We start from the raw sequence: 23,707 nt of genomic DNA on the forward strand, positions 1-23,707 counted from the left end.
TGACTGGGGGAGGGGCGTCTCCTCCCCCCTTGGGGTTTTACCTGATCTGTAAATTTTCGTCTCGCCTGTTTTTGGAATGGGGGACTGATGACCTTAGCTGTTTAGTCCCCCTTAAACATCCCAACAACCACCACCAATGTCTTTTGACAGTTTCTGACTGATTAGTCTCACCATGATGTTCTGCAAACTGATGGAGAGGATGGTTGCACACAGATTTTGCTGGATTCTTGAATCTCAGCGTCTTTTGTCCTATCAGGATGGTTTCCGGGAGGGAAGATCCACAACTGACCATCTGGTCCAGCTAGAAACAGCAATCCAGCACACTTTTTCTAAATGCTAACTCCTCATTGCAGTCTTTTTTGACATATGTAAGGAATGTGACAGTTTATGTGATTGCTCTAAGCTTGTTGGTACCAGTGCCTACCAATTTTAATTGTATATTACAGCACTGAGGATGGTCACGAAGTGACTGAAAATTGATTTTGTGGATAATAAAACAAAAGAATACAATCAATGCTGTTTCTCCTTCCAATTATTTCCAAGTGTCTGGCACCTTCACATTGTACTTACTCTCCATAACGTGAGTTTTCAAGGATCCCCACTGACTTCTATTCATCAGTCCTCATCTCACCAGTTGTTCTGCGTTCGAATAGGTAGGTCAAGTCTTTGAACCACACATCACAAATCATTTAATAAAGGCAAGTCGTCCAGTCCAGACTGTATACCAGCTAGGTTTCCTTTCATAGTATGGTGACATAGTAGGTCCATACTTAGCAATAATACACAATTGTTTGCTTGATGACAACAAGTTTCACAGGTCACACCAATACTCAAGAAAGGGAATACAAGTAATCCACTGAATTACAGATCTGTCACTGATGTCGATTTGCAGTAGAATTTTGATATGCTGTATTTGGACATTAAAAATTACTTTGAAAACAATGTATTAACACAAGGTCAGCACAATTTTAGAAAATATTGTTCATGTGCAACACAGCTAGCTCGTTATTCTCATGGAGTTATGAGTGCTATTGACAGATCTTGAATTTATTACATATTTCTAGATTTCCAGAAGGCTTTGATATAATCTCTCGCAAGCAGCTTCTAATCAAATTGTGTGCCAGTGGAGTACCATCTCAGTTGTGTGATTGGATTTATGATTTCCTGTCAGGGGGAGGGGGGGGTCACAGTTGAAGTAGTTGACTTCAAAAGAAAAAAGGAAAGATGTCTGGCATTCCTCAGGGAAGCACACTAGACTCTCAGTAATCCGGCCCTCAGTAGTCTGGCCTCTCAGTAATCCGGCGCACATCCAAAAACGCATGCACAATGAATTATCATGCACAACAATGCTTAGTTAAATCATGCTTTATATACTGTATTTGAAATTGTAGCTTTCATTACAGTTCGGAATCATGTCTTCTTAAAGGAAGTATGTCACACTAGAGCTCAAGCAGAAACTGGAAATTTTAGATAAGTTAAATCGAGGTTCTTCGCAGAAAGCCTTTGCTGCTGAGTTCAGTGTTGGACAAGCAACTATTTATGACATCAAAAAGAAATAAGATGTTATTCGACAGTACTCAACACAAATGGATAGTGAGTTGGGAAAACGGAAGGTTATGCGAGAGAGAGAGAGAGAGAGAGAGAGAGAGAGAGAGAGAGAATGAAGCACGAAGAACTGGATGAAGCTGTTTACAGATGGTCCATACAACAACACAATAAATGAATTCCAGTCTGTGGCCCAATTAGAAAGGAAAAGCAGCTGCATATATCAAACAACTTAGCAGTAGTAACTTGTTTGCAGCAACCGAAGATTGGCTATTAAACTGGAAAAAACGACATGACATTCGGCAGCTAACTGTCACCAGGGAAAGTTGCTCAGCTAACGGTAAGGATGCTGATGAGTTTGTAAGATGGAAGATAGTATAAGAAGATGATTTAACAGCTGATGCCTTGTCTAATGCCGATGAAACAGGACTCTTTTTACAAGATGCTTCTTTCAAAAACATTAGCTGCCAAGAACGAGAAGGAAGCCCGTGGTGACAAACAACAGAAACAGCGCATAACAGTAATGGCATGTTGTAACGCAAATTGAAGTCATAAACTACCGCTTATGGTGATTGGAAAATCCCAACATCCACACTGTTTTCAACACACTGACACAAATACTCTACCAGTGCAGTATTGCACCCAGAAGAAAGTGTGGATGGACAGACAAATATTTTCTCGATGGTCTATGAAACATTTGTACTAGCAGTGAGAAAAGAGCTAAAGAAAAAGCTTCCACTGAAAGCTAGCCTTTCAATTGACAGTACTCCCAGTCATCCTCCAGATGTTGCTCTAAATTCCAATGGTATATATGTACAAGCACTCTTTCTCCCACCCAATATGACAGCCCTAATTCAGCCCACGGACCAAGGAATTTTGTAATCAGTTAAACGTCGTTATAGACATTCACTTCTTGTCTACTGGCTGAACGAAAGAGAAAATGGCTCTATCGAGACTATGCTGAAGGCGTGGAAAGCAATTAACATGCGTGATATTGTTTTCCAAGCAGCTGAAGCATAGAATAAAGTGGAAAACGCTACCATAATGAAGAGCTGGAGAAAATTGTCACCATCAATTGACGCCATGTTGGATCCAGCAGTGAGTGACAGCAATGAGCTAGTCAACTTGGAATTGTCAATTACTGTGTACACTGACATGTTCCACAACATTCCGTGAGGAGAAGAAATTGATGATGAAGATGTTGCTAAGTGGTTGAATGAGGAAAATTGTGATACAGACCAAGCTTTTAACAGATGAAGAAATAATCAAGTGTGCACAAGAAAGTAATGAAGAGGAGGACACAGGAGGAGAAAGCATGAAGATTTCTCTCACTGCTGGTGCTGAAGCTGCCAAGGTCTTCCTGGAGTACATTATGCAACAACCAGATACATGCAGTACTGATGTAATGCTTGTTAAGCAGTTGCATGATTAAGCATGCCACCATCGCGTATCATCATTGTGACAGTTAAAAATTAGAGACATGTTTCATAGTGAGTGATAAGACTGTATAATTGTGTACAGAATACACTCAGGACTAAGTTTTCTTTGAAAATTAATGTATGTTTGGATTTAACAAAATGTATTATCTATGTTTTAAAATTGTATCCTTCTGTTAAGTAAAGTACAGTACACTATATCCCCTATGTTTTCAAAATAAATAAAAAAACAAAATAAATGAATAAAATAAATTTCAGACACTCAATAATCTTCCACTTCCACTAATCCGGCACCCATATGTGCCAGGAATGGCCGGATTAGCGAGAGTCTAGTGTAGTGTGCTATTCCTAATTTATACAAATGATTTAGGAGACAATCTGAGCAACCCTCTTAGATAATTTGTAGATGATGCTATTATTTATCACCTAGTACAGCCATCAAAAGTTCAAAACCAACTGCAAACTGATTTAGACAAGATATCTATATGATTCAAAAAGTGGCAGTTGACTAAATAATGGAAAGTGTGAGATCACCCATTTAGTGCTAAAAGTAATCTGCTAAATACTGGTTACACGATAAGCCACACAAATCTAAAGGGTATCAATTCAATTAAATACTTGGGGATTACAATTACAAACAGCTTAAATTGGAAAGACCACATAGGTAACATTGTAGGGAAAGTGAACCAAAGACTGCATTTTATTGGCAAAACACTTGGAAGATGCAACAGATCCTCTACAGAGACTACGTGCCCTCTGCTTGTCTGCCCTCTGCTATAGTAATGCTGTGTGGTGCGTGTTCCTTAGCAGACGAAGAACATCAAAAAAGTTCAAAGAGCAGCAGCACATTTTGTATTATCACGAAAGGATGTAGTGTCACGGGTATGGTACACAAGGTAGAGTGGAAATAATAAAAACAAAAGCCATTTTTCACTGCAGAAGTAGATGTAGATGTTTCTGACTATCACTCGTTTCTCAGTGACAAGACCACAGTTCTTGGAGTGCTCACTAATTCAAATTTAGTTGTCCAGCTTCTGCTCCTGATAAGAACTGAACACAACTCTATAAAGTCAGCTCATGTGTCATTAACATATGCAAAAAATTTGGAAACATTTAGAAGAAAACACTGCTCAGAACAGATAGATATTATTCACTTCCTCACAGAAACCCTTACAAAAACGAATAAACTAAATGCTTTATGCAAGTGGGATACAGCTGCTGCTAGCTACTGCTCACTAGCCTAGAGCTGAATTACTATGGCATGCCAAAAACTCAAAAGCACACATAGCAAGCTCTTGACTTCACAAAAGTTGTGTGAGAACATTCCCTTCATTGAATATTCTTTGAAAAAGTTCCAGTTACAGTAACACCAGCTTTGATAAGTTGGATTTTAGAAATAGTGCTCGAGGATTAGGTGAGTTTTGGAAACATTGTCTGAATTTGTGCTATATGTAGGTTTAGGGACAGTTTGTTGCAAAGCATGCTGTACTATGCCAATAAATTAGGCACTCATATTTCATAGGAAGTGAGACTGACAAATTTAGGCTCCCTCTGCATTTAAGGAAGGACTGATTTGATGCACTATGGAATGATGTAGAGCTGTCGTCCAAGAGGTCCAAGATAACACAAGTAGCCAGACTAAATGTAAAGCGTAAGATTTTGTGTAAACCTTATATATGTCGAAGTACATAAATATATTGACAAAAATTTATTGACCTGTAGAATGCATTTATATAAGCAGCACTCTCAGCCGTACCAGAGAAAAGAAGGGAACCAGTGGAAAAATGCTCCTGTCGGAACACAAAAAAGGCAAATATGTTCCTCTTTAAAAGACTCTAACAGAAAAGTGGAGATCCAGCTGTCTTAGTTCTCATTCCGCCTTCTTCGCCAAAAATTTTGCATACGAATGTATTTGCAATTGTTTGTGCTGGAAGAGAGGAGCAGAGAGACAGTGATGGTGGAAGAGAGAGGAGACAGTGACTGACTGTGTGTGTGTGTGTATGTGTGTGTGTGTGTGTGTGTGTGTGTGTGTGAGAGAGAGAGAGAGAGAGAGAGAGAGAGAGAGAGAGAGAGCTCTCCATGCTACTCTATCCTGTGCAAGCTTCTTCATCTCCCAGTATCTACTGCAACCTACATCCTTCTAAATCTGCTTAGTGTATTCATCTCTTGGTCTCCCTCTAAATTTTTTACCCTCCATGCTGCCCTCCAATACTAAATTGGTGATCCCTCGATCTCTCAGAACATGTCCTACCAACCGATCCCTTCTTCTAGTCAAGTTGTGCCACAAGCTCCTCTTCTTCCCAGTTCTATTCAATACCTCCTCATTAGTTATGTGATCTACCCATCTCATCTTCAGCATTCTTCTGTAGCACCACATTTCAAAAGCTTCTATTCTCTTCTTGTCTAAACTATTTATCGTCCACATTTCACTTCCATATTTTCAGAAACGACTTCCTGACATTTAAATCTCTACTTGATGTTAACAAATTTTTCTTCAGAAACACTATCCTTGCCATTGCCAGTCTACATTTTATATCCTCTCTACTTCGACCATCATCACTTATTTTGCTCCCCAAATAGCAAAACTCCTTTACTGCTTTAAGTGTCTCATTTCCTAATCTAATTCCCTCAGCATCACCCGACTTAATTCGACTACATTCCATTATCCTCGTTTTACTTTCGTTGATGTTCATATTATACCCTCCTTTCAAGACACTGTCCATTCCGTTCAGTTGTTCTTCCAAGTCCTTAGCTGTCTCTGACAGAATTACTATGTCATCAGCGAGCCTTAAAGTTTTAATTTCTTCTCCATGGATTTTAATACCTACTATGAATTTTTCTTTTGTTTCCTTTACTGCTTGCTCAATATGCAGATTGAATAACATCTGGGAGAGGCTACAAACCTGTCTCACTCCCTTCCCAACCACTGCTTCCATTTCATGCCCCTCGACCCTTATAATTGCCATCTGGTTTCTGTACAAATTGTAAATAGCCTTTCGCTCCCTTTATTTTACCCCTGCCACCTTCAGAATTTGAAACAGTCTTCCAATCAACATTGTCAATAGCTTTCTCTAAGTCTACAAATGCTAGAAACATAGGTTTGCCTTTCCTTAGTCTTTCTTCTAAGATAAGTCGTAGGGTCAGTATTGCCCCACATGTTCCAACATTTCTACGGAATCCAAACTGATCTTCCCCGAGGTTACCTTCTATCAGTTTTTTCATTCGTCTGTGAAGAATTCGCATTAGTATTTTGCAGCCGTGGCTTATTAAACTGATAGATTGGTAATTTTCACATCTGTCAACACCTGTTTTCTTTGGGATTGGAATTATTATATTCTTCTTGAAGTCTGAGGGTATTTCGACTGTCTCATACATCTTGCTCACCAGATGGTAGAGTTTTGTCAGGACTGGCTCTCCCAAGGCTGTCAGTAGTGCTAATGGAATAGTGTCTACTCCAGGGGCCTTGTTTCGACTCAGGTCTTTCAGTGCTCTGTCAAACTCTTCGTGCAGTATCATATCTCCCATTTCATCTTCATCTACATCCTCTTCCATTTCCATAATATTGTCCTCAAGTACATCGCCCTTGTGTAAACCCTCTATATACTCCTTCCACCTTTTCTGCTTTCCCTTCTTTGCTTAGAACTTGGTTTCCATCAAAGCTCTTGATATTCATGCAAATGGTTCTCCTTTCTCCAAAGGTCTCTTTAATTTTCCTGTAGGCAGTATCTATCTTACCCCTAGTGAGATAAGCCTCTACATCCTTACATTTGTCCTCTAGTCACACTGGAAATACCACTTCATAACTGTTTGCTGCGCTATTCGAAAGGTGGGCCATGGAATCTTCAGCTGTCGTGACACAGTTTGTGCACTGCTTGAAGATAGCATGTTGCTTCCAGCATGCTCAGCCATGGCAACAGTAACTTCTTCAACAATTTTTGGTGCTGTGGGCTGTTGGCTTCTCCTAGGAGTAATTCCCAAATAGCCAGTTAAATGGAACTTCCGAATCATGTTCTCCAACACTAGTGAAGGAAGAGGACCTCTCCGTATTCTTTTAATGTGTCAAAGCTCGCAAAGTGCATCAGTACTATTGCTGTTGGTTTTGATAAAAAAGCATTACGATCAATGCTCCATTGACTTTGTCCAGACCCATGTTGACTGTCTGCAAATTCAGTACACACTGATGCTGTCTTTAAAGTCTAAATCGCTGTACCAGTACTGACGCTTAATGGCAAGTCATGACAACAACACTATTAACAATGCAAATTCTGCAGCATGCGGTGTCCTACAAAGTTGGGTACCCACATGGTAAATAGTTTCCAGTCTACTCTAGCTCAAGCCCCCCCTCCCCCCCTCTCCATGAACCATGGACCTTGCCATTGGTGGGGAGGCTTGCGTGCCTCAGCGATACAGATAGCCATACCGTAGGTGCAACAACAACGGAGGGGTCTCTGTTGAGAGGCCAGAGAAATGTATGGTTCCTGAAGAGGGGCTGCAGCCTTTTCAGTAGTTGCAGGGGCAACAGTCTAGATGATTGACTGATATGGCCTTGTAACAGTAACCAAAACGGCCTTGCTGTGCTGGTACTGCGAACGGCTGAAAGCAAGGGGAAACTACAGCCGTAATTTTTCCCGAGGACATGCAGCTTTACTGTATGATTAAATGATGATGGCGTCCTCTTGGGTAAAATATTCCGGATGTAAAATAGTCCCCCATTCGGATCTCCAGGCGGAGACTACTCAGGAGGACGTCGTTATCAGGAGAAAGAAAACTGGCGTTCTACGAATCGGAGCGTTGAATGTCAGATCCCTTAATTGGGCAGGTAGGTTAGAAAATTTAAAAAGGGAAATGGATAGGTTAAAGTTAGATACAGTGGGAATTCGTGATGTTCGGTGGCAGGAGGAACAAGACTTTTGGTCAGGTGACTACAGGTTTATAAACAAAAAATCAAATAGGGGTAATGCAGGAGTAGGTTTAATAATGAATAGGAAAATAGGAATGCGGTAAGCTACTACAAACAGCATAGTGAATGCATTATTGTAGCCAAGATAGATACGAAGTCCACACCTACTACAGTAGTACAAGTTTATATGCCAACTAGCTCTGCAGATGACGAAGAAATTGAAGAAATGTATGATCAAATAAAAGAAATTATTCAGATAGTGAAGGGTGACAAAAATTTAAGTTATGGGAGACTGGAATTCGGTAGTAGGAAAAGGGAGAGAAGGAAACGTAGTAGGTGAATATGGACTGGGGCAAAGAAATGAAGAAATGAAAGAGAAAGCCGCCTGGTAGAATTTTGCACAGAGCACAACTTAATCATCGGTAACACTTGGTTCAAGAATCATAAAAGAAGGCAGTATACATGGAAGAAGCCTGGAGATAATAAAAGGTATCAGGTAGATTATATAATGGTAAGGCAGAGATTTAGGAACCAGGTTTCAAATTGTAAGACATTTCCAGGGGCAGATGTGGGCTCTGATCACAATCTATTGGTTATGACCTGTAGATTAAAACTAAAGAAACTTCAAAAAGGTTGGAATTTGAGGAGATGGGACCTGGATAAACTAAAAGAACCAGAGATTGTACAGAGTTTCAGGGAGAGCATAAGGGAACAATTGACAGGAATGGGGGAAAGAAATACGGTGGAAGAAGAATGGGTAGCTTTGAGGGATGAAGTAGTGAAGGCAGCAGAGGATCAAGTAGGTAAAAAGATGAGGGCTAGTAGAAATCCTTGGGTAACAGAAGAAATATTGAACTTAATTGATGAAAGGAGAAAATATATAAATGCAGTAAATGAAGCAGGCAAAAAGGGAATACAAACGTCTCAAAAATGAAATCGACAGGAAGTGCAAAATGGCTAAGCAGGGATGGCTAGAGGACAAATGTAAGGATGTAGAGGTTTATCTCACTAGGGGGTAAGGTAGATACTGCCTACAGGAAAATTAAATAGACCTTTGGAGATAAGAGAACCACTTGAATGAACATCAAGGGCTCAGGTAGAAACCCAGTTCTAAGCAAAGAAGGGAAAGCAGAAAAGGTGTAAGGAGTATATAGAGGGTCTATACAAGGGCGATGTACTTGAGGACAATATTATGGAAATGGAAGAGGATGTAGATGAAGACGAAATGGGAGATAAGATACTGCATGAAGAGTTTGACAGAGCACTGAAAGACCTGAGTCGAAACAAGGTCCCGGGAGTAGACAACATTCCATTAGAACTACTGACAGCCTTGGGAGAGCCAGTCCTGACAAAACTCTACCATCTGGTGAGCAAGATGTATGAGACAGGCGAAATACCCTCAGACTTCAAGAAGAATATAATAATTCCAATCCCAAAGAAAGCAGGTGTTGACAGTTGTGAAAATTACCGAACTATCAGTTTAATAAGTCACAGCTGCAAAATACTAACGCTAATTCTTTACAGATGAATGGAAAAACTAGTAGAAGCCGACGTCGGGGAAGATCAGTTTGGATTCCGTAGAAATGTTAGAACACGTGAGGCAATACTGACCTTACGACTTATCTTACAAGCTAGATTAAGGAAGGGCAAACCTACAATTCTAGCATTTTTAGACTTAGAGAAAGCTTTTGACAATGTTGATTGGAATACTCTCTTTCAAATTCTGAAGGTAGCAGGGGTAAAATACAGGGAGCGAATGGCTATTTACAATTTGCACAGAAACCAGATGGCAGTTATAAGAGTCAAGGGACATGCAAGGGAAGCAGTGGTTGGGAAGGTGGTGAGACAGGGTTGTAGTCTCTCCCCGATGTTATTCAATCTGTATATTGAGCAAGCAGTAAAGGAAACAAAAGAAAAATTCAGAGTAGGTATTAAAATCCATGGAGAAGAAATTAAAACTTTAAGGTTCGCCGATGAATTGTAATTCTATCAGAGACAGCAAAGGACTTGGAAGAGCAGTTGAACGGAATGGATAGTGTCTTGAAAGGAGGATATAAGATGAACACAACAAAAGCAAAACAAGGATAATGGAATGTAGTCAAATTAAATCGGGTGATGCTGAGGGAATTAGATTAGGAAATGAGACACTTAAAGTAGTAAAGGAGTTTTGCTATTTGGGGAGCAAAATAACTGATGATGGTCGAAGTAGAGAGGATATAAAATGTAGACTGGCAATGGCAAGAAAAGCGTTTCTGAAGAAGAGAAGTTTGTTAACAATGAGTATAGATTTAAGTGTCAGGAAGTCATTTCTGAACGTATTTGTATGGAGTGTATCCATGTATGGAAGTTAAACGTGGACGATAAATAGTTTGGACAAGAAGAGAATATAAGCTTTCGAAATGTGGTGCTACAGAAGAATGCTGAAGATTAGATGGGTAGATCGCATAACTAATGAGGATGTATTGAACAGGATTGGGGAGAAGAGATGTTTGTGGTACAACTTGACCAGAAGAAGGGATCGGTTGGTAGGACATATTCTGAGGCATCAAGGGATCACCAATTTAGTGTTAGAGGGCAGCGTGGAGGGTAAAAATCATAGAGGCAGACCAAGAGATGAATACTCTAAGCAAATTCAGAAGGATGTAGGTTGCAGTAGGTACTGGGAGATGAAGAAGCTTGCACAAGATAGAGTAGCATGGAGAGCTGCATCAAACCAGTCTCAGGACTGAAGACCACAACAACAACTAAAATATTTGGAGAGGAAGGTGGAATGGGGTTATAGGCAGCTGGTTCCTCATTTTTTTGTCAGTCCTTTTTAAAGAGAAACATATTAGTCTTTTTGTGCTCCAAAAACAGCATTTTTCCGCTGGTTAAAACAAAATTACAGATAGTGAAGGAACATAACAATATATGGTTTAAAAAGAACACAAGATAATCTATGGAAGTCATTAAAGTCTAAGCACCAAAGTGCTTGTTTTCTAATAAGGAAATGGAATAACTCTGCAAAAAGTTTGTGAAATGCATACATGCTGATAAATTCCACTACAAGATGATAGTGCCAGCATGCAAAAAGAGGGGACAAAAATTGAAGAATTCTTCTGTGGGACACTATGGTTACAATAACCAAAAATTACAGAAGTTGCACAAAGCGGCCAAGAAACAAATAGAATTACAAAGAAAACTAACTGAATTCGCCAAATAATAAAGGAATTGTACAGCCTATGACATGTCTAAACGTGTTGAATATTCAAGTGACTGTAAACATATAAAGCTAGGAAGAAATAAACTTCTTAGGTAGAAAATCAGATATTTACACAATGAGAATTTATTTCAGAATAGTATGTTATAGGAAATGAAGATTATAGCATAGACAGAATTCACAGTTATTTAACAAACATACTTTGCTAAACAGCAAAAAATGTGGTATGAAGAAAGCAGGAGATAATCTCAAATGAAACATGGCAAGTATTAAAGTGGAAGCAAGAATTTTCAGTTAAGGAGAATAGGAACATGCATGAAGCAATTTGTGGCAGTACCAGTGTGCCCCACTTCTTGTCATTATCTTACCACCTGGCTCCTTATGTGCTATAAATGGGGTATGAACCGATTAGATTTATTAGCTTACAGTTCTCTAGCAGTAAGGAAAAAATATACAAGCACTTTAAAATTACTGTGAGCAATTAATTAGTGTGTCCCCTCAAGAGAAAATCACCTTTCACCTCCTGGTAAGTCAGAGACTCAAAACTTTTCGATTCAGTTCAGTGTGGAGGAGGCAGTCAGTGACCTTAAGGCTGTTACTGCCTTAATATCTATAGTGTTACAGGGAGTGTTAAGAAAGGTAGGAAAATATTTCTGCTTAGTTATTGTGATAGGTTTTATGAGCAGACATCATCAAACATCAGTCTCTTGGGATGCTGTTGTAGAGTACCAGAATTTAAACTTCTACAGGATTTTAAGATTTGTGTGGGCGTATGAAGTGGGAATGACACACCTTAATTCAACATCTATTGTAGAATGTTGTTATGAAAACAGTGCTACATCATAGTTTTATATGAAGATAGTCATGTTGATAAAATAGTGAAAAAATGCATCACAGCAATTATTAGGATTGGCAGGTACAAAAACAAATGGATGAAGAATCCAATTGTACTGTGAGTTTACTTCTTTATTTAAATTTTTTGAACAAAAAACCTAGGATCTGCCCACTCATTCCTGCAGTGCCTGTATTCATCTCATCTGAAAGCTATAGATTTAATCATGTGACCCTTTACTGTCCACTTATTGAAGACATTCTGTAACACTTGAAAACATTTGGACAATGTAAATTAAACAAAATAGACGAAACTATTGAATACATTTGTTTGTCCTGCAAATGCATAAATGATTCCTGAATGCATTCTGATGATGGGGCTGATCCTTGAGGAAAAGGCACTTTACCTTAATCATTTACATGCGCAAACTACCAGCATCTGCAGCCATTGTGCAACCTGGAAGTTCAAATTACTTCCATGGGATAGTGCACTAATTGGGGAGGTAGTCCATTTACTTTTTTATGCAAGGAGCAATCTGGAATTTTGGAAATTACATAGTGGATGTAGTATAGATTCATGGAGAAACGATGAACTGCCGAATTAGATTTAGCTTCTGTGTTGAAAAAAAGAGTACTTTAGTCTCCATGATGTATGGGGTGGTTCGAGGTGACTATCTCAGTCTGTAACACTGCGAAGCGATTTACTTTCCAATTCAATGCTGGATAATAACAACCAGTGCGCAGAACTACCCAACTAATTCCTCCTCCCTTCCCCCCTCCCCCCCCCCCCCCCCTTATGGCATACAGAAGCTGCTGCCGACTTACAACTTAGGTACCTCTTACCTCTTCTTCCTGGCCAGAGTTCAAGATGGAGGAAGGAACACTGCCATTAGATGTCCAAAACACAATATATGAGGCCACTTAGACTGAAGAATTGTGTCATTCGTTAGTGCATACTAATTGCAGAAAAGGATTGCTTTAAAAACCACATCCTGGTTACTGACAACACACTATTCTGGCTGATGGTTGAAGTGTTCTCATGTGGATGGGGCAGGGGGGTTTACACAGAATGAAATGGAGACAATGATAAATGTGCTATCATATCTCAGTTGTGGAATAGATTTGGACATAGAGTTTGATTACATGCATCCATTTGTTCATCAATAGGTCTGTTTTACTTTCTGTAGGAAAAGGCATCACTCGATTGATCTCCAATTCTTGGTATGGTTTGATAACTGCTCCATGGACTTGAGTGATTGTGTGATCGCCTATTTAAAATGACCTCAAGCCTCTGAAGCACATGTGGAACCTGAACTGTGTGAGCTTGGGACAGCAGCTAGAAAGTCTGTATCAGTGTGGATCCCCTTTAGAATCTTGCTGACACATCACTGCTGTCATAAAGATGCAAAGTGCTAATTCACACTACCGTGTAGATGTATTTAAATTCAGTAGATCATGTGTGTCTAAAGTTGCAAAATGTGTCCTTGGAACAATTTGATTACTCTGTCATTGGAACAGATTTGGACATATTTTGTGAAGTCAAAATTCTTAATTTTATTAATGTAAAAATAAATATTATTGTTTGTGTGTTTGTAGAAACTGGCTTTGTCGGTTTCATTGCACACTTAGGGTGCTAGATTAAAAATAATACTTTCTACTACTGGCAATAGTTCTTCCTGTTAAGATGAACACAAATAGTGGTTGTATCTGTGATAATACATGGATATTTGTGTTCTTTTAACTGGTTGTCTTATTTAGAACTTGTGTTCTAACTTTATTTGCTTTTTACAGTTATTGGTGCTCTGATTGGTAAACAGAAGGGACGTAATTTAGAAATTATGAACTCCTTTGAACTTCTGTTCAGTGTCATTGCAGGAGACATAATAATTGATAGAGATTATTACAATACAAAGGAAGAACAGTGTAAGTAATCTTTGTTATATTTTGACTGAATAATACAGTAATTGTGTTTATTGTTTGATGTGAAGTTGTGGCCGAGCAGTTCTAGGCGCTACAGTCTGGAACCGTGCGACCGCTACGGTCGCAGGTTCGAATCCTGCCTCGGGCATGGATGTGTGTGATGTCCTTAGGTTAGTTAGGTTTAAGTAGTTCTGAGTTCTAGGGGACTGATGACCGCAGCAGTTAAGTCCCATACTGCTCAAAGCCATTTGAACCATTTGATGTGAAGTTATATTCACCATTTACTATAAGTTCCCATGGTGCTTTCTGCATTGAATTTCTCTAGAATGCTCATCAATCAAGTTCATGGGTTCCTTGTGCTATGAAAAAGGTTATTACATTGCTGGCAAGCTGGAATCATGTTTGGGGTTCATGAAGGGAATTATCACATCATCGTCGACATGAAATGTTCGTAAAATTGACCCAATCATTGTCATCTAAGTCTTGACCAGTGTATAAGGTGCTTACTGCTAGCATCCATTGCTTAAGGTGATTTTATAATTCTAAGAGTGTAGAAGAAGCAATTTAAAACACCTAGAGTGGTGTAATGCATTCTGTTATTGTGGGGTGATAATATACTGCTTCTACTCTGAAGCAAATGAACAATTCCTGTGGTGTCTGAAACATTTCCAGAAGATTATGGTTTACATTCTGGCTACAGATTGGCTAGTGTAACATTGCTTAGGGGACTCTTGCAGTTTTCAAGCATAAAAGTAAATAATGAGTTTTTTTTGTTTGGTCATCCTCTACAGCAACCACAGAAATATTTGTTTCGTAAATAAAAAATTCCTTCTCTTGTTGCATTGTATTTTATTTCTCCCAGGCATTTTTGCCTTTTTTTCACTTTTAAGGCATCATCAATAAGGCATAAAAGCTAACAACTATTCCACTGATGGTGCCTTAAAGTGAAAAAAGGTGAAACATGCCTGGGAGAAATGAAATACAGTGTAGCAAGAGAACACATTTTTTTATTTACAAAGCACAAACGTAAAGATGACCATTTCCTTACAAATTGTGTATTTCAGTATAGTACTCATGCCATAGTAATTTGATAAGTGTTGGATGTTCACATAACTTTAGAGGAGGTATCCATTTCCTGGTGCAGTGTATTAAACAGAAAGTCCTTGGCAATAATGGCCCAGTGCCTGCACTGTATGGGGGAGCTGTGTTTAACCTTGCCTTTCATTCAGCTTTTCGTTTTCTGCAGTTTCCTCAAATTAGTTGAGGTGAATACTGGATTGTTCTACCAATAATTTGGATTCAAATTCCTGTTTACCTTTGAAGATTTAGATTTTCTGTGGTTCCCATAAACTGCTTAAGAAAAATTCCGTGATGAGTTCTCTGTAAAGAAATTGGTGGGTTTGCTTCCTATCCTTGTTGAGTTCTGAGCTTGTGCTCTCTCTCTCTCTCTCTCTCTCTCTCTCTCTCTCTCTCTCTCTCTCTCTCTCTCTCTCTCTCTCTCTCTCTGATCTTGTCGTTAATTTAACTTTGAACACCAATCCCTCTCTTTCCTCCATTAATTTGATAGCTTAGTTTATCATTCCCATCCCCAAGCTCCTCTGCTATGTGATTATGGATTTGTAATAACTGTGTATTTTTTGTGTGTTGTTGTTGTTGTCTCCAGTCGAGAGACTGGTTTGATGCAGCTCTCCATGCTACTCTATCCTGTGCAAGCTTCTTCATCTCAAAGTATCTACTGCAATATACATCCTTCTGAATCTGCTTAGTGTATTCACCTCTTGGTCTCCCTCTACAATTTTCACTCTCCTCACTGTCCTTCGGTACTAAATTGGTGATCCTTTGATGCCTCGAAACATGTCCTATCAACCAATCCCTTCTTCTAGTCAAGTTGTGCCACACATTCCTCTTCTCCCCAATTCTATTTGGTACCACCTCATTAGTTACATGATCTACCCATCTAATCTTCAGCATTCTTCTGTAGCACCACATTTCAAAAACTTCTATTCTCTTCTTGTCCAAACTATTTATTGTCCATGTTTCACTTCCATACATGGCTACACTCCATACAAATGCTTTCAGAAATGACTTCCTGACACTTAAATCTATACTCTATGTTAACAAATTTCTCTACTTCGACCATCGTCAGTTATTTTGCTCCCCAAATAGCAAAACTCCTTTACTACTTTAAGTATCTCATATACTAATCTAATTCCCTCAGCATCATCCGACTTAATTCGACTACATTCCATTATCCTCATTTTGCTTTTGTTGATGTTAATCTTATATCCTCCTTCCAAGACACTGTCCATTCCGTTCAACTGCTCTTCGAAGTCCTTTGCTGTCTCTGATAGAATTACAATTCATCGGCGAACCTTAAAGTTTTAATTTCTTCTCCATGGATTTTAATACCTACTCTGAATTTTTCTTTTGTTTCCTTTACTGCTTGCTCAATATACAGATTGAATAACATCGGGGAGAGACTACAACCCTGTCTCACCACCTTCCCAACCACTGCTTCCATTTCATGCCCCTCGACCCTTATAATTGCCATCTGGTTTCTGTACAAATTGTAAATAGCCTTTCGCTCCCTGTATTTTACCCTTGCCACCTTTAGAATTTGAAAGAGAGTATTCCAGTCAACATTGTCAAAAGCTTTCTTTAAGTCTACAAATGCTAGAAACGTAGGTTTGCCTTTCCTTAATCTATCTTCTAAGATACGTCATAGGGTCAGTATTGCCTCATGTGTTCCTTTCCAATTCATAAACATAATACTGCCATCTGCTGTGTATGTTACTGTTTCTGCACTTTTATTCAGTTTTTCTTGTCACATATTTAGGCAAACCCACTCAGTTTTTGCAAACTGTTCCTCAAAAACTATTACAGTCAAATGCCGGTGTGTTCATTTAAAAATTATTGTATGACCTTTGCTCAGCAACATCAAATACTGAGGTTGTTGTTACAAAGCATGGGACTCATCCACAGACTGCAGTGATCAGTTGTATAAACATGACTAAGTTGTTTATTGACATAGTCAGTAATTGACTGATAACTTTCAAAAATAGACTTAATTTTCACCATTTTCTGTACTTTTATTTACAATCTGCAATTGCAATTTCAATCTTTTGGTAACTCTCAAGTGGGTAACAGGCAGTGTAATCACAGCTGTAGTCAGCAGTAAAATAAATAAAAATGACATGAGACTCTAGTCCTTATGTCAATCATAGTTACATACACCATCATTGTATGACAGACTGGATAAGAGCACATGACATAAAGCTTGTGCCACTGCATACATAACTAACACACCATACTGCTGCTGTGCATACAGCAACTGTTACCCACTTAAAAATGACCAAAAGGTTGAAATTGCAATAGTGGATTTTAATAAATGTATAGCTAATGGCAAAATGAAGTCTTTCACAGAATTTTTACAAGACTGTGATCCCACAACAATTACAGTTGTGTATATAACTTCTGTCATAGTTTGCTAACAAAATGCAACTATTCTAGCAGTAATATTGTTATGTTGTATGGCATCAATCTGAAAATTCATGGAGTGAAAATTTTACATTTTTGGAATAATAATCACTGATTGAGTTTCCGCAAAATATGTGCCAATAACACAGCACTCCCATCTGTGAAGTCACAAAACTCTTGTAGTAGTTTAAAGGGAAGTTGCTGGTATGTGTACCAGTTTTTTCTTCTCTCTCTCTCCCTCCCTCTCTCTCTCTCTCTCTCTCTCTCTCTCTCTCTCTCTCTCACACACACACACACACACACACACACACACACACACACACACACACACAACCTAACAGCTGCTGCTGGTTTCGTGGCATTCTGAATAATCATTTTTATAAATAAATGAGTGTGCTGATTTCTCTATTTAACATATTATCATCTTTGTTTAGTTACATCTACATTATATAAAAAAAGTAATCACATACAGTTTTAATTTTTCCATAGTGTGCCACAGTATTATGGTTTTAGATAAGTTTTAGAATTCTAATATTTTGAGCATTTTCATTACAAATTTCAAACATTTTGATCAGTTAAACAGGTATTCAGTGATATGGACTTCTTGGGATGGTATACAACTGGTGATCAACCAGATGATAAGGATATCAAGATTCACAAGCAGATTTGTCAGATTAATGAAAGTCCTGTACTGCTAAAGTTAAACCCACAAGCTAGGCACAGTGACGTAAGTCTGGTCACTCTTTGGTTAAAATGCATTTTTTTTTTTAATTTATGATTAAGAATTGTACTGTTAATAATGTATCAAGGTTGCCTTTATCATCTTTATTTATTTGCAGCTTCCAGTTGCGATGTATGAGTCAGTCATAGATCTGGTAGGTGGTGAAGCCACTATGCTCTTTGTGGAGTTGCATTATACGTTGGCTACAGAGGAAGCAGAAAGGATTGGTGTTGATCACGTGGCTAGAATGTCAACTAATGAGGCTGGTGAAAGCTCATTAGGTAAGATAAGGAGTTTTTAGGTTAATATTTATGACAGCAACATCTTTCAAAAATCCTACTTCGCTTCATTAAAATGAAGCTGTTTGTTCAGTTGAATAACTTCTCAGATTTTAAATTATAAATTTTTATGCATTTTGCAGCTCAGAGTGTAATCCATTTGATTCTGCAAGTTAATCAACCTAGCTGATAAAAATTTCACTTTGTGCTGGAGTGGGATGTAGTCTTAAAGTGAAATTGCTTCTGCCCTTTTTTCTCCATTGCGTTGCTTATCTAATAGTTGAGGAAATAAAATTTGTGTGGCATGACTAATAAAAAATCATATGACTCATTCTATTTGGAAGATTTATTTACTTTCCAAATCGGCACCTTTACACTCGAGGTATGAGTAATGCTCCTCAAGAGCAGACAGTGTAGGTACACAGTCTACATGTCTCAAATGGCACCAGTCAAGTTGCTGAGCTGTATCCCTATCTGAAGGACATGATATCACCAACATTACCATTGTATGACCTCACTGCACAGGATGCTATGAATATAATCTTGGAATATTTGCACATTATGTGAGGATTGGGAATGTTTGCTGCCATTTGTTCTTCTCTTGCCAAGTCTTCCAATTACATAATTCAATCAGTGGGCTCTGCTGCCATTGTGCTGGTGCACAGTACAGACGTTACCGTGAAGGTGGTCCATGTGTTGTTGCTGCTGCTGCCATCATGGTCTTCAGTGCAAAGAATAGTTTGATACAGTTCTCCGTGCTAGTTTATTGTAGGAAAGCCTCTTCATGTGTGCTTAACTAGCACAACCTACACCCATTTGAACCTGCTTACTACAATGAAGAGCCAAAGAAACGGGTACACCTGCCTAATATCGTGTAGTGCTCGTGCAAGTACACAGAAGCGCTGCAACAAGACATGGTATGGGCTTGACTAATGTCTGAAGTACTGCTGGAGGAAATGAATCGAGCAGTGCTGTCCATAAATCTGTAAGAGTAGGAGGGGATGGAGATCTCTTCTGAACAGCATGTTGCAAGGCATCTCAGATGTGCCCAATAATATTCATGTCTGAGGAGTTTGGTGGCCAGCGAAAGTATTTAAACTCAGAAGTGTGTCCCTGGAGCCACTCTGTAGTAATCTTGGACATGTGGGATGTCACATTGTCCTGCTGGAATTGCGCAAGTCCATCGGAATGCACAGTGGACATGAAAGGATGCAGATGATCAGACAGGATGCTTATGTACGTATCACCTGTCAAAATCGTATCTAGACATAATGGGGGTTCCATATCATTCCAACTGAATGTCCCACACCTTTACAGAGCTTCCACCAGCTTGAACAGTACCCTGCTGACATGCAGGGTCCATGGATCCACGAGGTTGTCTCCATGCCCATACATGTAAACTCGCTTGATACAATTTGAAATGAGGTTTGTCCTGCCAGGCAACGAGTGGGGCTTCAGTTCCAGAAGCCCATATCGATGATGTTTCGTTGAATGGTTAGCATGCTGACACTTGTTGATGGCCCAGCATTAAATGGTCATACGGCAAGATCCCCACTTCATCGCTACTTTGGAGATGGTGTCCCATCGCTCGTGCGCCGACTATAGCACCACATTCAAACTCACTTAAATTTTGAAACCTGCCATTGTACTAGCAGTAAGCGAGCTAACAACCGCGCCAAACACTTGTCTCATATCGGCATTGCCGACCACAGTGCAATATTCTACCGGTTTACATATCTCTGTATTTGAATATGCACACCTACATCAGCTTCCTTGGCACTTCAAGATATTCACACTGTGCTCTTTTTACAGTTTTCTTTTTCCATGCTTTGCTACATTACCAAATCAATGAGTCCTGATGTCTAAGGGCAAGTCCTATTAACTAATCTTTTTTCAGGGAAGTTATTCCACAAATTTCTTTTCTCTCCACTTCAGTTCAGTACCTCCTCATTAGTGATTCGGTCTACCCATGTAATCAAAATTCTTCTGTAACACTAAGTCTGAGAACCTTCTATTCTCTTTTTTTTTTTTTTTTTTTTTTTTTTTTTTTTTTTTTTCCCAAAACTGTTTCACTTCCATACAAGACTGCACTCCACAAAAATACCTTCAGTAAAGACTTCCAGACAGTTAAATTTATGTTTGATGTTAAAGAATTTTTTGTGTTGTTTCCAGTCTGCATTTTATATTCTTTTCACTTCTGCCATCAGTTACGTTTATGCCCAAATAGCGCAATTCACCTACTACTTCCATTGTTTCATTACTGAATCTAATCCCACTTCACAACCTGATTTAATTTGACTACATTCCTGTACTCTTGTTTTATTTTGTTGATGTTCTTTTTATAACCTCTTTTCAAGATACTTTTCATTCCACTGAACTGTTCGTTTGAGTCCTTTGCCGCCTCTGACAAAATTACAATGTCATCAGCCTCTTTTTATTTCTTCCCCCTCAGTGTTAATTCCTTTTCCAAATTTCTTGTTGGTTTCCTGTATTGATTCTCTGTGTACAGACTGAATAAGGTCGGACTTAAGCTACAACCCTGCCTTACTCAGTTCTCAATATTGCTTCCATTTTATGTCCTTAGACTCTTATAATGACAATCTTGGTTCTGTACAAGTTGTAGATAACCTTTCCTTCCTGTATTTTATCCCTGCTACAATCAAAATTTCAAAGAGTGTATTCCAAAGAACATTGCCACAAGCTTTCTCCAAATAGATAAGGTGCATTCAAAAAGAAACAAACTGTAGGCTGTAAAATAAAAACCTCTGGAGTGCTGAGGGCCCCTACTCACAGCTAAAGGGATACGAGAGCAGACCCATATGATAGAGCGAACATGTAGATGTGTTAACCATCCTGCATGCAGTCATGTGGGAAACAGTGAAATGGAGGCATCAGAACAGCCGCTAGTGTGTTCAGTGTTTTTCTGATAGCAATAGTAGTGCAGTGAATGGAAACCCATTGAAGAAAGGCACAGAGAGCACTGCATATCAGTTGCAGGGGCCAAGGTGTGTCACAAGCAATTCAGGGAAGGGTGGGAGGTGTGCCGTTGACCAGTTGGTCTGGAATGCTACACCACATTATCGATGCCATTGTCCAGCAGGGGAATGTCCTCATTATTCAAAACTGTTGACTTAAGGTAGCAGTCATCGCAGCAGAGGTCAGATTGAGTGTCGGAAGTGTTTGTCTGATCATCAAGGACAGACTGACATTTTGCAAAGTGTGCAACCATTGGGTTTCTCACAATCTTCAACCAGCACAGGAAGCCTGTCAAATGGACACTCCCATGAACATAAGCAGTGCTATACTGATGAAGGAAATGAGTGCCTATCATAAGTGTTGCCTGGAGACAAGACGTTGTTGTCACTTCAAAGCTGAGTCAAAGGGACGAAGTCGCCGGTGGAAGCATGCACTGCCAATTGCCACTCAACCAGTTCTAAGCTATCCACACAAGTGCAAGAAAGGTTATGCTCACCTTTCTTTGAAAAAAGGGATCCCACTTCTGACTGAATTCCCTGTAGTGTGGGATAATGCTGAATGTTTATCAATGCTCACAAACCTTGAAGATCCCTTGCAAAACCATCACATCTAAATGGCCAGGAGACTCACCGTGAAGTCATTCTGCTCCACAACAATGCAAGACCCCGTCTAGGATATACCGTCAAGGAGCTCTTGCAGGTATTGAAATAGGTGTTCCCTAGTCACCTTCCATTCAGTCCAGTCCTGTCTCCCTGTAGTTGTGAGCATTGGGACACACAAGGCAATGTTGGCCCTATGGATTATCTTAACAGATAAGACCAAAGAAAGGAAAAAATCTTTCTTTAGCCAACATTGCCTTGTGTGTCCCAACATTCTGCACTACACTTATTGACCTTCCCTGAGATCAGCATCTTCCTCTTTACACATTTCATGCCAGTGTTTTCCAGCCACGACTTATTGAACCAATAGTTTGGTAATATCCATATGTTAGCACTTACCTTCATTGGAATTGGAATTATGATGATCTTCTTGAAGCCTGAGGCCATTTTGCCAGTCCCCTATACATTGATAAGCCAAAACCTTTTGACCACTTATTTAATAACATTTTAGTTTGTCTTTGGAATACAATACAGTAGCATAGTAATAATACAGGTTGGGGCTGAAAATGCGTGCTTTGCTGTTGAGTATTCAAGACTGTATCTAGTGGCAACCATCTCAGCATATAACAATAGACTGGCTTTAAGTGTAGGACTGGATGCTCACTAGCAGCCATGCATGTACCTGTCAGAGCTGAAACAAATGGCAGAGAGAATTTATTTTTTTAAAGATTTGTTGCAGTAGACTTGGGATTTTAAGTTTCCATTCAAATAATAAAAACTAGACAACTGGTGACTATTGAGAGGTTAAGCATGAAGAGATGCCAATGATCTGCAATAACCCATTAATTGCCAAAATATTTTTCTTCAATCTACAGTTATTTTTGGATTACCCGATCTGGGAAAATGAATGTAATTTTTTTTTAAAGTAAGTAAATCAGTAAAGATGAAGTAAATACTATATTTTTGTCTATCCTCAAATGGGGATCGTGGCAGTTCATGGGATAGTGGTAGCATAGTCCACGGCTGTCATGGTGACTTAGATTACTATCACACGTCCCTCAAACATCCATATGATTGCCCTCCATAGCCCAGTAGTGCCTCCGTCATCCTGCATGCGTGTCATGTATGTTTGAAGTAGACATTTGTCTGGATGATTGCATATCTGGACACTAACACTAACGTAGTTTATCAAGATGGAAGATCCAGCTAGGTGACACATTTCTGTTGATTCACTGTGATCTCAGTGATTCCATTCCCAATTACAATGTCATTGGCTTCAATGGGAACACACAGTAACTTTCTGCTGTGGAGCCCCATTTTCAATAATATGCACTGAATGGTGTGCTTAGAGATCATTGTGCCTGCATCAACATTATACTCTGTTGCCAGATCTGCTACAGATCGCCACATATCCCGCTTTACAGAGCAGATACGGATGTCCATCAGCTTGTCGCGTACTCACAGTTTCACAGTCATTCAACTACTTTACACAGTCGCTCACAACAGCAGCAGCAACATGTGAACAGCTAATCAGCTTCACTGTTTTCAAGATACTTTTTCACAGGTGCTGGGCCATAACAGTCTGCTCTTTGTCAAAATCAATTATGGCAGGGTTTTCCCCCATTTACAGCCTGTATCATTGCTAAAATGATTCCTTATTCATATCTGCTCCACTTCTTACTGGATCACATGACCATAATGTCACAAAGCAGTATTCAATCTAGTGGTGGGCATTGGTCATAATGTTTAAGCTTATTAGTATATCTTGCACACCAAGTGGAATAGTTTTGTTATGGCTGGCTCTCCCAAGGATCTCAGTAATTAT

At 39.2% G+C, this 23,707-nt stretch overlaps 1 protein-coding gene across 1 annotated transcript in view; it reads left to right on the forward strand.

The window, feature by feature from the left end:
- LOC126336617 (COP9 signalosome complex subunit 6) overlaps window positions 1-23,707 on the forward strand; it is a 46,105-nt gene that overhangs the window by 17,805 nt on the left and 4,593 nt on the right. The window contains exons 2-4 of the mRNA XM_050000491.1: window positions 13,703-13,834; window positions 17,884-18,035; window positions 18,148-18,310. Coding sequence (XP_049856448.1) covers window positions 13,703-13,834; window positions 17,884-18,035; window positions 18,148-18,310 — 447 coding nt within the window. The remainder of the gene's footprint in view (window positions 1-13,702; window positions 13,835-17,883; window positions 18,036-18,147; window positions 18,311-23,707) is intronic.

The sequence above is a fragment of the Schistocerca gregaria genome, chromosome 2 (assembly GCF_023897955.1).
Source record: "Schistocerca gregaria isolate iqSchGreg1 chromosome 2, iqSchGreg1.2, whole genome shotgun sequence".
NCBI classification, from domain to species: Eukaryota; Metazoa; Arthropoda; class Insecta; order Orthoptera; family Acrididae; genus Schistocerca; species Schistocerca gregaria.